This window comes from Arachis hypogaea, chromosome 16 (genome assembly GCF_003086295.3).
Source record: "Arachis hypogaea cultivar Tifrunner chromosome 16, arahy.Tifrunner.gnm2.J5K5, whole genome shotgun sequence".
In the NCBI taxonomy this organism is placed as follows: domain Eukaryota; kingdom Viridiplantae; phylum Streptophyta; class Magnoliopsida; order Fabales; family Fabaceae; genus Arachis; species Arachis hypogaea.
In genome coordinates this window covers 132395732-132410293 of record NC_092051.1, presented here as the reverse complement: position 1 = coordinate 132410293, position 14562 = coordinate 132395732, and the positions used below count along the sequence as shown (strand labels likewise).

General features: G+C 32.6%; 1 protein-coding gene across 2 annotated transcripts; it reads right to left on the bottom strand.

Moving 5' to 3' along the window:
* Positions 1-3358: 3358 nt before the first annotated feature.
* LOC112755048 (uncharacterized) lies at positions 3359-14202 on the bottom strand. 2 transcript variants are annotated; one of them, XM_025802935.2, is made up of 8 exons: positions 14004-14202; positions 12513-12630; positions 11834-12081; positions 9113-9232; positions 8861-9017; positions 8161-8300; positions 8048-8083; positions 3359-4677 (listed from the first exon to the last, which is right to left on the bottom strand). In XM_025802935.2, the coding sequence occupies exons 2-8, from the start codon at positions 12586-12588 to the stop codon at positions 3880-3882; spliced, it is 1575 nt and encodes a 524-aa protein (XP_025658720.1). In that variant the 5' UTR covers positions 12589-12630; positions 14004-14202; the 3' UTR covers positions 3359-3879. The 2 variants fall into 2 exon arrangements, with proteins under 2 accessions (XP_025658720.1, XP_025658721.1); XM_025802936.2 differs by lacking the exon at positions 12513-12630 and having other exon boundaries at positions 11834-12150; positions 14004-14159.
* Between the last annotated feature and the right edge of the window lie 360 nt (positions 14203-14562).

Here is a 14562-nt window from a genome sequence, read left to right as displayed (position 1 = left end):
TTGGTATGTGAGATGTAACCGCCGTGAATTGAAATTCTGAGAATCATGTGGCATTTGGGATTAGCAAATGATCTTCACCTCTTCTCATGAGCAATTAGATCAAGAAATTGGCAATTGTTTGTGACAAGAGAAATTGAATCACCAAGAGATTGGGATCCAATTATTCACAATCCGCCATAGATCTATTCACATGATTGAGAAGGAATTGATCACTATTAATTCATGAGAAATCAACATCTCTGATCCCTAGTAATCTCACCCATCTCTTCATTTCAATTTCTTTGAGCTTCTAATTACCCACTACCCAATTTTCCTTTTTCATTTCTACAATTTATAATTCCTGCTATTTATGTTTCAACTCTTACTTACTTGCAATTTACATTTTAGCTATTTACATTTCAATTCTTACTTTTTTGCACTTTAAGTCCCGCTCTTACATTTTCAGTCATTTAATTCAGCTTATTTTACTTTCAGTCATTTAAATTTCTTGTCATTTATTTTTCTATATTTTACTTTCATCTTAAATATATCAAGAAATCACAAATTGTTTACCTAACTAGAACATCATTTAACTAAAATTGCTTAATCCACTAATCTTCATGGGATCGACCTCACTCTTGTGAGTATTACTACTTGATAAGACCCGGTATACTTGCCGGTAATTACGTGAAATTAAATTTTTACATATCACCTACGACTTTTTTATAAAAGTAGTTTGATTCTATAAATATTTTCTGCCATAATCTATAATATCAGGATAAAGCCAATATAGTTTCAAAAGATTTATATTCCGTAATATTATTACGGGTAAAAATACTAGTTATATACTAAAATTTTTAATATTTTGGATTTTAGCAAATAAATATAGTAGTTATTTTAAATGTTTTAATCTTTTAGATTTCACTAAATAAATATAGTAATTATTTAAAAAAAACTATATTAAAATATTAAAATTCAACAAGTGATCCCACAAATCGGTTTTTAATTATTGAGTTCTACCATATAAACTAAATAATAATAAAAATTATCATTTTAAAAAATTTAAAAAATTAATTTTTAAAATAATTACTATATTATTTAATGAGATTTAAAATATTAAATTTTAAAATATATAATGAACAATAATTTGATAAACTCGTTTAAATAAAAAAAATTCACTATAAAAAATTACAATTTGAAATTGTAAAATTTTAAAATATAAATGGCAAAATAACTTTATAATAATTAAATTTTTTTATTATTTTATGTAAAGAGAATTTTATTTATTAAGGTCTAAAAAATAATATTAAAATTAGTAGTATCAAAAAATATTTTTAAATTAATATTATGAAGAAAAAATAAAAAAATTTATATAAGGACTAATTTGATTAATTTTTAAAATTTTAGGGATAAAAATGACTTACACTTGGACTATTTTGATTATAAATTAAATAACTTTTTTATATATCAAGTGACACGTGGCGTGCTAAGTGTCACTGACCTGACACATCAATCAATCATCTTGTGACACGTGGCATTAACCTACCACATCATTATGCCACGTGGCACTTAACATGAGACATCATCATCTAATTGACAGAAGAACTAATTTGACTTATGTTTTATCTTTCAAGGACTAATATGACTAAAAAAATTATTTGAAGACTAATATGAAAAATGAGTGATCTTTCAGGGATGAAATTAACTATTAAATTGATTAATTTAATTAAACTTTATTTTTAATTTTTTTAATAAATTTTAATTTTTCTTCAATAATTTCAATTTTTTTACAGCAGATAATTATTAAATTTATTTTTTAATTTTACTCTTAATCAAAAATAAAATTTACTTAGAATAAAAGTGATGTGATTAAGAGTAAAATTAAAAAATAAATTTATTTAGAACGAAAGTAATATGAATAAGAGTAATTTACTTAGATGTAATTAAAAAAATAATCGAATAATTATCTATCGTAAAAAATTAATATTATTGAAGAATAAAATTAAAATTTATTTTAAAATTAAAAATAAAATTTAACTAAATTAAACCTTAAAGAATTTCAATACATTAGAGACAAAAGGTATAATTTATACTTTATTGTATATGTACCAAATTCTTTTTTTTTTCCTTTTCACAAGTTTATTTACTAGTCATTCTACAAATATTTTATGATGAGTAAAAATATTTAAGAGTAAAACTAAAAAAGTAAATTTATTTAGAATGAAAGTAATGTGATTAACTGTATTAGATGCAATTACAAAATAATTGAATAACTACGTACCGTAAAAAATTGATATTTGAAGGATAAAATTAAAATTTATTTACAAGTTAAAAATAAAGTTTATTTAAATTAAACATTAAAAAAGTTCAATGCGTTAAAGATAAAAAGGTATAATTTATACTTTATTATATATGTATCATACTCATTTTTTTCGAAAGTTTATCTACTAATCATTCGAGAAGTATCCTATGATGAGTAAAATCTTGAATTCGTAATGCAATTCATTCTATTAAAATTTACTTTCATTTTACTTGATTTGATAATTCTTCTAAGAATAATATATCATTTTTGTCTATAACGTTTTCATCTTATTTAAATCTCTAATGTTTTAAAATCGTCTCAATTTTATCCTACTGTCAATTCTGTTAATAAATCCCTAATAATTAGATAACATTGAGACAATTTTAAAATATTAGAAACCTACCCGAAACATTAAAAACAAAAATAATACTTTACTCTTTTTTTAATACCTTTTATAATTTATACAAAGATGCATTTTAACTTTTTAAGATGTCTATACTATGACGATTACCGAGTCTTAAAAAATATTATTAAAATTAAACATGTTTTTCTTATTTAACAATGTCTTTTAAATTTTAATTTAAAAATAAAAATATAAAAAAATAATTTTAATTTTAATAACACTTATATAACTACCATAGTCACCAACACATCATATTAGAATTTGCCTTGTATAAAACCTCATATAAGCCTTCTCATGAGGAGATTCTTGATCAACTAGCATCTTCCTCTAAACTGAATTCAATTTTCTTTTTTATTAACATACATTTCAAACACACTGTACTTAAAATGATATACTTATAAGTTATAACTCTAATACCCTTTCTATTTTCTCCCTTAAGATAGCACCATCTCTTATTAGACATACCCTTAACTCTTGGATAGGTTAGACATCAAAAACCAAGATATAGAAGAGAAATTTAACTTCTGGTGAAATCTTATAATTACAAACATAAACAAACCAAAGGAACGGCAGCATTTCTTTCAATTCCATTCATTCTCTTAATTCCTAGTTTCCTATCTCATCCACAAATTAGCTTAAACTAGAATTCATATCAACAAAAGTAAAAGAAGAGATGGTAGAACTGAAGATTTTGTTTATAATTGAACTGGGGCCCTACTACATGGTTTCTGACTCCAGCAACACGTAAAAATAGATCCATAAATACAAACACAACCCGTCTATACATACAACTGTGACACTAAAAATAAACATATTGCCTGCTTGCAAGGAAAAGATGCAAATCATTTGAATTTGAAGATTTGCAAGCTGGCTTTGACTGATGAGGACTAAATCAGTAATGACATGCCCACTACAGGAATTAATATCAGCTAAGTTTTACAAACATTAAAAGATAAATAACTCTAACTCGGCAAAACCGTTATTATCCTCACTGCGAAACAGAATGAAAAATGCTGTAACTCTAGAAAATTAGTAACAGTCAATGACTACAGAGGTTACACAACAATTACTATGTGCACATCTGATTGTAGTAAAAATCAGATTCGAATAGCAAGGTTATGGGTGAAGGAGGTGCCGAGTCTTTCTCCGCAGCCTTTCCTTACCTCGTCGTAGTGGTAGCTCTAAGGACCATGAATCATTGTCGAGAGATTGGGGCCATAGGCATTGACGTCGGTTGGTTATAGTAATTTCCATCTGAACCCTGGAAACCCTGATATGTACTCATTGGAGCAGGTGTAAAAGGGACATTATTCATGGAAGCACCAACCATCGGATAGGGAGCCATAGATGATGGCTGGGCCATGCCATAGGTGTATGACATGCTGCTAATTGATCCAGCATTCTGCATGAACGGTGACACAGGATACTGCGGCATTGGCGGTAGTGGTGGCAATGGAGGAGGAGATGAGGAAGGTAGGGGTGGTTGATCACTCGGAGTAGATTGCGGGGCCATAGTCACACTTTGTTGCATAGATTCAGGAACAGAGAACGGAGGGAGTTGCGGTTGTTGAGGATTCTGAGAAGGTACATAAGATGACTGATCATTCTCAAGCTTAGTCCTCTTTTCAGATTGATAATCTGCCGGGGACGTGGACTCCTTAATCGGATTGCCTATGACCCCTTCAGATGCTAAGGAAGAAAGCACATAAGACAGCATCTGGGCGGATGATGTCGAAGCTGTAAGTTTCGCTGCCACTGCAGCAGCTGCAGACTTTCGTGGATCTTCGTCAATGTGTCCAGAACTTTTAGGAAAAGACATTTGTGGTGCATACATTGATGGAGCTGATTGTTCCCTATCACCAGATATAAAACTTGAAGTTGCCATGGAGGATTTATTTTCCTTTGAAACCTGTTCAGGTAATGACTGAATATTGTTGCCACCAAGTAACTGTTGACAGGTGCTACCTGCCTGCTCTGACTGAACTCGTGCGGCCTGAAAATGTATAGCACATAACATTCAAATTAGACTGTTCTCACATAATACCCAACATTGATAGAGTAAAGTACCAAAACTGACCATGAAAGATTATGACGCTGACAAATTTGACCATAGAAAAATTAAAACTAACTTGTAACCATGAAAGATGGGCTTCAAAAGACAAAACTACCAAAATCCTAAAAAATTATTAAAAATTTCTAGATTACCCCTCTAACCTAATCTAGTTACTCTCGAACTCTAACTCTACTCTATCCCCAATCTCTAATACTCTTAATCACCACATCTTCCAATCCCTTTTCTAAACCCTTTCCTCTCTCGTCCACTCCACCTCCTTCCCTCTCCACTCCTCTCACCCCAATCCTCTCCCAAAAGGAATGAAAATTAAAATATAAAATGTGTCACGGACAGAGATTATGCCTTAAAATGTTTGTAACGTTGGATGTGGTTCTAACTATATTACTAGCTACTTGAATGTTGACAAGCCACAGAGAAGGGAGAAAGCCACTGCAACGGGAAAAGCTTGGTTTCATCATTATTCAAACATAATTCCATCACTTTCTTACAAGTCCCACCATCTCGAATGTCGGTTCCTCTTACTCCCCCCAAAATGTTTTTGTTTCTATCCCCAAACACACGGCAGGGAAGAAAAATATTTTTTTAGTTTTCTTTGGACGATTATAACCCAAAAACAAAAGATTTGGATGATAGAGTTGGGAGAGAGATTAGAAGCAAGGGATTGGGGTGAGGGAGGAGTAGAGAGGGGAAAGGGAGGAGTGGATGAGGGACGAGAGGGTTTGAGAAAGGGTTTAGAAGATTGGGGATGGTAATGAAGAGTATTGAAGATTGAGAATAGGTTAGGCTTAGAATTTGGGAGTGGTTAGATCAGGTTAGAGGGATAATTTAGGAATTTTTTATAATTTTTTAGGATTCGAGCAGTTTTGTTTACCGAAATCCATCTTTCATGGTGACAAATTAGTTTTAGTTCTTCTACGGTCAGATTTGTCAGCGTTATAACTTTTATGGTTAGTTTTGGTAGTTTAGTCATATTGATACATTGTATGGTAGAATTTTTCTGTTGTCTAATGTTAGCTAGTATTGAAGAAAACATTTACTACATACACTCAAAAGAACTGAAAATAAAGCTCATCTAAAAATAACTATATAAATTACAATACAGTATAACAAAAATAGTTAAACAGTAGAGAAACAACTAGGACCACTTTGGCTATGCTTGGTGGGGGGAATAAAAAAATGGATTGGAAATTTTCATGGATGAGCTCCATTTTACCTAAACCAAAAAACATAACAGAAAAGAAAGACATAGGATTGAAGAATGTTATTCTAAATTATAACTTAAAGGGACAAACTCAATCAATGACCCTCTACAATAAGCCTTGTCCTAATAAACAAGGCCATTACGTGGATCAAACAATGCCATACTACCCCATCATATATCATATCCGTGTTTAAACCATTTATATTTAAATCCGCCTAATATCCTCAAGGTTTCCTTAAGTTTTCTCTACCTATAGGTATAGAACTAGCATCTATCTGTTCCACTCTCCTAACTGGAGCCTCTACAAGCCTCCCATAAGCATGTTCATATCACCTAAGAGAACATCTTTTGTATAATCAGCGCTGCTCAACTCCCTCCCTATCTAGTCTGGCGTGCCTGCTCATCCAAGCATCCTCTTCACTGCAACATTAAGCTTGTTCCTGCTGTCCTTTTACCATCCAGCATTCAATCGCACACCACATGGCTATGATTTAATAACATGGAACCATTGGTTCATGAGATCAAAAGCTCTGAAGGACAAGGAGTGGATAATATCAGAGTTCCCTACTCTCAACCAAGACTCCAACATCTCATTTGATCCTCTCTGGCTGGCCTACTATCCTTTTACCATTTCAATTAAAAATTGACTATCATCTTGAAGAACTTGTCAGAAAATTACATGATTAGGAAGAAAATAGTTTGTTCAAATGATCATCAGCGGTAAATTTACTGAAAAGCAATACTAGACAGCAAGAACAATCTTGAACACAAGGAGAATATAGGAATAACCAAAATGGTGAGAAGACACCAAAAAATAGAAACGTCACCAGAAAGTGAGAATTCACTTGAAGATGACAGTGATTCACATAACAACATACTTGCCATTGATGGTATGTGATTTTCAAAAGCACTCAAAGCATAATGCATCCAATTCAAAGAGTTCGAACAGATTGTGCTCATAAATCTATTCAAGGTTCTTAGATTGCGAGGTATGACACTAATTGGTGGAGAATAGATGAGAAGATTCAATCACGTAAGGTACAAATAACAAAGGAATTTCACTATATTTTCTGCGGACAATAATTCAAGAGTACTCTCATCTCTTGCAAAACTAAACCAAAACTCCCATTCCAAATCCTCCTTTTACTACTTCTAATCTATCTAACAAGGCCACTCCTTTCTGCCTCAAAGACGAGGAATTTGAATGGATAGTGCTCCATCCTTCCCAAATCTATTCAAGGCACCTAGATCAGGAGCTTTGATATTACCTGGTCAGACTGGATTGGAAAATTCAAGGTGTGACTAACAAAGGAAACAGCGCTGTATTTATAGTAATTATTGGTCAACGTAACAATATACCACGAGATGTAAATCTATACAAGGGTGAGGAATAACTCAGGTTCCCTTAGTGCTCCCAAAACTGAACCAAAATTCCCAACTTCTCAAGTGATCCACTTGCTTTCCCAATATCTTCTTTCATACGCTTTTGCTACTGACCAATTCCAATCTCTAACTAGTAACCACCAGGGCTCATTTCCCAGCATACTACTTTATCTAGGCTGCCATGTACATAGGTTTGAAGTTTCATACTGATCAATGCTAAATTCCTGCTGTGTTGATAGGGAACAGCACAATCTGTATAATGTTTTATTATCCTTAGAATTTTGCAAATTCCTTCCAATTTTACCCATCGGTGATAGTGAGCCTTTTCTAGATACTTTAATAAAATCTTAAAGTATTGACATTTATAAATTTACTAGTTATGATTATAAAAACCCCTCATCCACAAGAATCAACATTAATAAAAATGGGTAAAAGAAGAAAATAAAGACAGAAGCAAGATACACACACACACACAAAAACAAACAAAAAACTTTATTTGGTTTTGATCACCCTGAAAAGTTACATAATATAGAATTATAGATCTCTCTTTTTGTTATTTTCCCTTGCTGATCAATACATTAATGGCCACTTAGTAGACTTACTAATTTTCAGATTAATGATTGTACAAAATTTAGGCGAGCCACTATATCAAAATATAGACAATAGAAACTATATAACTACTCGATGACTGGATAAGTTTCAAACCTGAATCTGGCTTCGGAGTTGACCCAGCTTGAATTCCTGGTAACCAAACCAAATTAGAATGACATACTACAGGTTTCAGCACTTCCAAAAAGAAAAGCAACAATAAAAATTACCTGTTCCTGTAAAGCCTCTCTCAGATGAGATACAAGGCTAGCTCTAGATGATTCTATAGCTGTTAGTTGCTCAATGCAATCCCGAAGTATGGCATTATGTCCCTGGAGTTCATCCACTACTGCAGATCCATGGAATTGCCCTACTCATTGAAGATTAAATAAGTAAGGGATATCCAAATAAGATGAAATCAACAAAGATTAAACACATTATCTAATAGTCTACTTACATTACAACTAATACACAAGTTGATTGGATGAATTGGTGATTTGACAGAGTTAAATCAAATGTTTAGTGGAGGTAATGATTCAATTAGGGATGTCAATTGGGTAGAGCATCCTACGTGCTCATGGGCTTTGGCCCAACTAAAGAAATAAAACTAGTAGGGTTGGGTTAAAAAAAAAGTTGCTGGTTTGAACTTTTTCAACCCAACCCAACCCATTCAATCCATTTCTCTTCTAGATGTCTCAACTTAAGTGAAGAAATTTTATTTTTGCTTATTATAATTAGTTTCTGATTTGAGTATCGATTGGCTACAAAATCAAATAAAAAAACAGTTAACCTTTTGGCATTCATGTATACAGATATAATAATAAAAGAAAATCGGCAAAGAAAGTTATATATGCTCAAGCTGACTCCAGTGGATAAATTATTGGCACAAATAAGCAAAAATTAATAGAAGTAACTGACAATTTGACTAACCTGAATTACTATCATGACCGATTTCCTTGTCTGTTTTCTCAACGCAGCTAATGGCATTTCTGCATTTGCTCAATACAGCCTCCTCATCTGTCTGCCCTCCATAAATAACACGATAACCTGCAACTATTTTGTCCAATGCATTCCCAGCAGATGACCGCTGCAAGGTAAAGTATAGGATATGGAATCAGCATGTGAAACACATAGGAAGACAGCAGGTGCAGAAAATCATCATATGAACACAGAAACTAATACCAGTTTCATGTTCAAAGGTTTAGCATCACGGTCATTGTTCTCCGCATGCTTCCCACCAAACTCTTCCTTGAGAAGTTGACCACGAGAACCAAAAACTTTTCTATCTTCCCATATGCTAATCTGCATGATGAAGAAAGTAAATTATACAACTGAAGAAAATTTACTAATCCCAATGTTCCACATAATTTACTTTACTATGAACATCTGAAGCATGTTTGAGAATAACCAAGAACAGTTTTTTTGTCCATTGGGAAAATTAACCTTGTTTAGTTAAAAAAATCAAAAACAGATTATAATCAAAAGACTATCCTTTTACGCTGAAAAACACATCTGAAGCTTATAATTATAACCAAAAGCTTTTATTTCTGAATTATAATGATTTTATCAAATTAACCCCAAACATCAAATATTGAACGACAATAAAATAATAATCATTTCATATACCATTTTAGTTATTTCATTATATAATAGCAACTCTTTACAAATGATATTATGATCCAAAGAAAACAAATTATCTTAAATTTCCTTTTCAACTAAACTATCCAAAGCAAAAATTCATTTTCACAAATGAATTATAAAAACAAGTAATTATTGAAATACATTTAATTTTCAGCTTTCCCAAACACATCCTTTAAAATACAAAAGAAGTATGAAGCAAAGCAACATTTACATATTTTATAAATACTCATTTATAAGATATGGAAAGGATATTAGACCTCCCTCATTCAAAGAGCAATTCATTAAGAGGAACACACCTATGAACTTGAAGAAAAGAGCACAAAGTTAAAATTGATAAAATTAACCTAACTGACATTCATTTGGAAGAATCAAAAGTTTCTCCATTTTGCAAAATTATTTTCTAGAAAAAAATTCTTTACAAATGCCACATAATATACACTTTATTTATTAAAACTATTCAGATACTGATTTTGTAATAAGGGGACAAAGGGCCAGTTGATTGGGAAACCTGTGCTGCATAAGGCAACCACCCAACTACCAGTAAGCCAAGGACTAATGATAAAATCTAACGCATCATACAAAAAATAAACCCAGAGAAGGTAGTAGTACTCTGGAGAGTACGGTTATTACTATTTACATTACATAAAACCTGATGAGACGGAGGAAAATCACGTATTTCTTTCTTTATAGTAGCCAACAGGGAGTGAATATTGACACTTCTACTTTGATAATGCTACTCCTATGTATCTTTCATTTCCATTGGATTGAATTTTTACATGAATATGTTGCAAACAGGAGCGGCAGGCATTATCAACATGGGAATGACAATATTCAATTCCTCTTCAACCCTACTATTCACATAATCCTGCTATTTTCCCATCATTTTGTATGAGACACACAAGAAACTTGATTTGTAGTATGGTACACTGGTATTATCTCCAATTTTCACCGCTAGGCCAGAATTGGTGCACCTCTGTTTTAAAATTGCAGCCATGGCAGCACTAAGACACACCCTCTTCTTGTAGTCCTATAGTTCAAGAAGATCTCGTGACTCCACCTACTCACACTACTAGTGATACACACACAAAATCTTGTGATACTCACCCTCTTCTTGTAGTCCTATAGTTTAAGAAAACCTTGTGACTCCACTTTGTATTCACACTACTAGTGATACACACAATCTTGTGATACTCACCCTCTTCTTGTAGTCTTATAGTCTCTATTTTTTTAGTTGGCTGGGTTTACTTCCCTTTCCCCCTAAAACACTTTTTTTTTCTAGAAGCCCACATGACTTTAGCCCTTATTTTATAAATCTCCCTTGTGGTTGTAGACTTAGCCTATCAGCATGAAAACATAACACGAAGGGCCACAGTCCCGTTTTGCCCCTCATCTCCCTCCATGAAAACCTTGCATCCCCCAATGATCCGAATTAATACCATTATCAATGCATATTCAATCTAAAACTAAGAAGAAAAATACAAAACCCAACAGAAAACTTAATGACTGATTCAGTACCATTCTATATGCGAAATCAACATGACAAATCAATTTATAGCATTACTGCAAAAAAGCATTTCCCTTTCCTTTACACAGCCTACAGATATGAATATTCACAACAGATTAAACAGTTGGAAACCTCTCCCCCTTCCCCCTCTTCTCTCACTTTTTCAGCTCATTTTTCTCCTTTTCATGGGCAAGATAAAAGTATAAAACATATTAACCAATTCAAAAAAAGACACATTCAATCTTGCATAGAATTAATAAGAAAATGCAAATGCTGAGATACACAACACAACCAAAATTACAGATCTTTCTTTTGATATTTGAATCAAAAGAACCAAGGACATTTTGTTAGCAAGAACTACCAAGATAATTCTGAATGCTTATGTTGATATGCACATAGTAAGGCTATTTGGTTGGAGCAAAATGCATGCACCTTGAATGACATATTTTCCAAACAAGTTTTATGGGATATGATTAGACGTCCAACATCAATTTGGTGTAAAGTTCATCGTCATTATAGAGGACTTTTCCCTCTCTTGACATGTTATGAGCTAAGAAAGCTATACTTTATAGATATATCCTTCTTTCGCTTTGCTTTTGTATTAGGAATTCCTATCCCCTAATCTTATTATTCTTTCCCTCATCTTCATGAAATTCTTTTTCAATAAAAAAATAATTTAAAAAGATTAGTAAAAGCGATAAAAATCAGAAAGCACGAATCTCATTTGCTAATTCAGAATGAATGCATGGTTAAATTACCAGCCGAAGTGCTGCATTCCTTGCAAACTCATCACCATGTTCAATCACATCTCGAAGAGCATCGGGGAGAACTTTCCAGAATTCACCTACAAATTCAGACCCTTTTCGCCTGCTATTTTGTAAAATATCATTTGCAAGATACAAAAATGCCAATCTCTTGTCACGTGGAGAACAGTGAAATTGTCTATCCCATGTTTCAACAACTTGTTTGGCTTTATTCATATGAAAAATGCACCAATGTGACAAAGCTTAATCTCATTAAGGATCACAATCTAGCTGCAGCAAATATTTATCTCCACCAAACAAGAAAAGAAATACTGAAAAAAAAAAAATCATATGCACATTTATTACTGGCCATCAAATGGTATTGAGCTTCATAAATGTAATTGCAATAAAGAAAAAGCGGGAGGAAGATTCTGTGAAAACCAGTTAAAGGAAAATTGCACATAAACTATAAAACAAATTTAGAAAAATAAGTTATATTAAACAGTAAAACCGTACTCAATAAAGTCTACTTCAACAATAGGATATCAAACACAAACAGTAAACTAAATATTGTGTTTGTCTCTTTTCCTCCACCCCTTTATATTGTTCCCTTAATACCTAAATGAAATTCTTTCTTTTGTTATCAAAAAGAAAAATATTGTGTTTGTTTCCACAAGAACTTCTTGAAGGATACTCTCTATGCTTGTTTGTGAAGCATTCAGCTTGGATAGTTTTTCCACTAAAATCTGTGGATTGAATGTACTACCCATCTTTTGGCACAGATCCACTGGAACACCAGCTTCCACAAAAACCTTCAGAGAAGGTAGAAAGAAGGGGCAAAGGAATACATCAGGACAAAGATCAATTACCCAATTAAAATTGAAGATCAATTTATAGTTTATATGTAAAAATATTCATCCACTGTTACGAAAGAAAAACAGAGGTTTATCCCTCAAAACAAAATATCAGCAGTTCAGACTACCCTACCGTCTGCATTTGAAGTACATATGGAAAGCGAAAACAGTAACAAAGAACAGAAATCCAAGGCCAGAGATTCCCAGTTTTCAATGAGTTGTACTGTAAATTGTAAATTGTGATCATTGCCAACAAATAGAACATCGCAATAACCTTTCAGACTTGAAGGCTAATAATAGATACCAAGATTATACAAATAAGTAAAACCAATTGCTCAAGCCCTGAAAAATAATGTTGTAAAGGATGAATGGAATCACAAATCATTTATACAATTTCTTAGTTGATAATTTCCATAATAACAGTAAAACACACCAAAAAGAAATTAGTACATGCAGAAAGTACTCAAGTGACAGATAATCCTTAAACCACAAAGTCACGAAAAGCCATTGTAAGTCACATTTCTTGACATGTTCTTGCTAAATGATGCATTGACACTACATCCTAAAAGTTAATACTCCAACTGCACTCTTTATGGATAATAATTCCATTTAACATGCAATCAACAGCCAAGAAGAGTATAATTCTCTCAGGTAAACATAAAACTCCCCCTTTTCAGCCATAGGAGCCACATAAAGCAACTAAACACGAAACTTGAGCATAGAATATCCAAATAGGGCCCATATAGAGTGATTAACTCTGAGGTGCCCCAATTTCCAAAGAATGAAAACAAAGCAACAGAATAGCCAAATATGGTGTGGTGAGATGAGCAACTGCATCATAGTGTTCGGTTGCAGATGGCGGAGAGCCCAAAATCCGCCACAGGATTATGTGTATTGCAGGAAACAGTAGATAGACTAAAAGTACAAGTATATGCACAAGAAAACATGCAGAAAAAATATACATGTAATAGATTATAAAATCTAATCAACATAAACAACTTTCTACCCATAAAGTATGCAATTAATTAATCAAATTCAGTAGTAAATTCAACAAATAAACCCAACATTAAGTAATAAAACACCAAAAAACATAAGACCTTAAATGCTAACTATGTCATAGTCAAATACTAAAAACTCAAAAGAAACCCCAAAGACATTGTCTTTGTCACGTTTTTAAACTAACAAATGAACTATCTAGATTGACTAGCTCTCATCAAGCTCAAAACCTTGGTAGCAAGGTCTCGCATGAAAAGAGAGAAAGAACAAGAGGACCAGAAACAGAAACAGAGTCTCGAAAAGAGGGGAGTTAAGAGTTCGAAAAGGAAACCAACCAAGAGTAGTGGAGGAGGATGAGGAGGGCCAACCGGCGGCGAGCGCGGCGAGCGCGGCGGCGATGCTGTCGGCGGTTCTTCGAGAGAACAACGGAGAAGGAAGAGAGTTTGTGGGTTACTGACGTTTGTGTGAGGCTGAAATCGGGTCTCATTCTCGCTCTGCTTAGGGACTAAGGGGTGTACATGGCAGGTCGGATCCGGTTTAGCAAGACCCGTTAATTAATAATATTTATATTTTATGCTTTTCTCATTAAAGTTAACAAATATTATATAATATTATACTAAAAAAATTATCTTGAATTAAAATGATATTATATAATATAAAGTATATTAATTAAAATATAAAAACATTTTACAATTAATTTTATTATAAAATATATATTTTAACCCTAAAACATGATTTCAAATTGAGTTGGCTCCATTTAAAACCTAATCCATGGGTCATTTATACTTATTTTAAATTCTAAATTTATAATTACCGATCTCTTTATCTTAATTGCTTAATTCTTGGGTCATTTAAAGTTATTAGTGGAAAGACCCTTTTCGACATATTTATTTT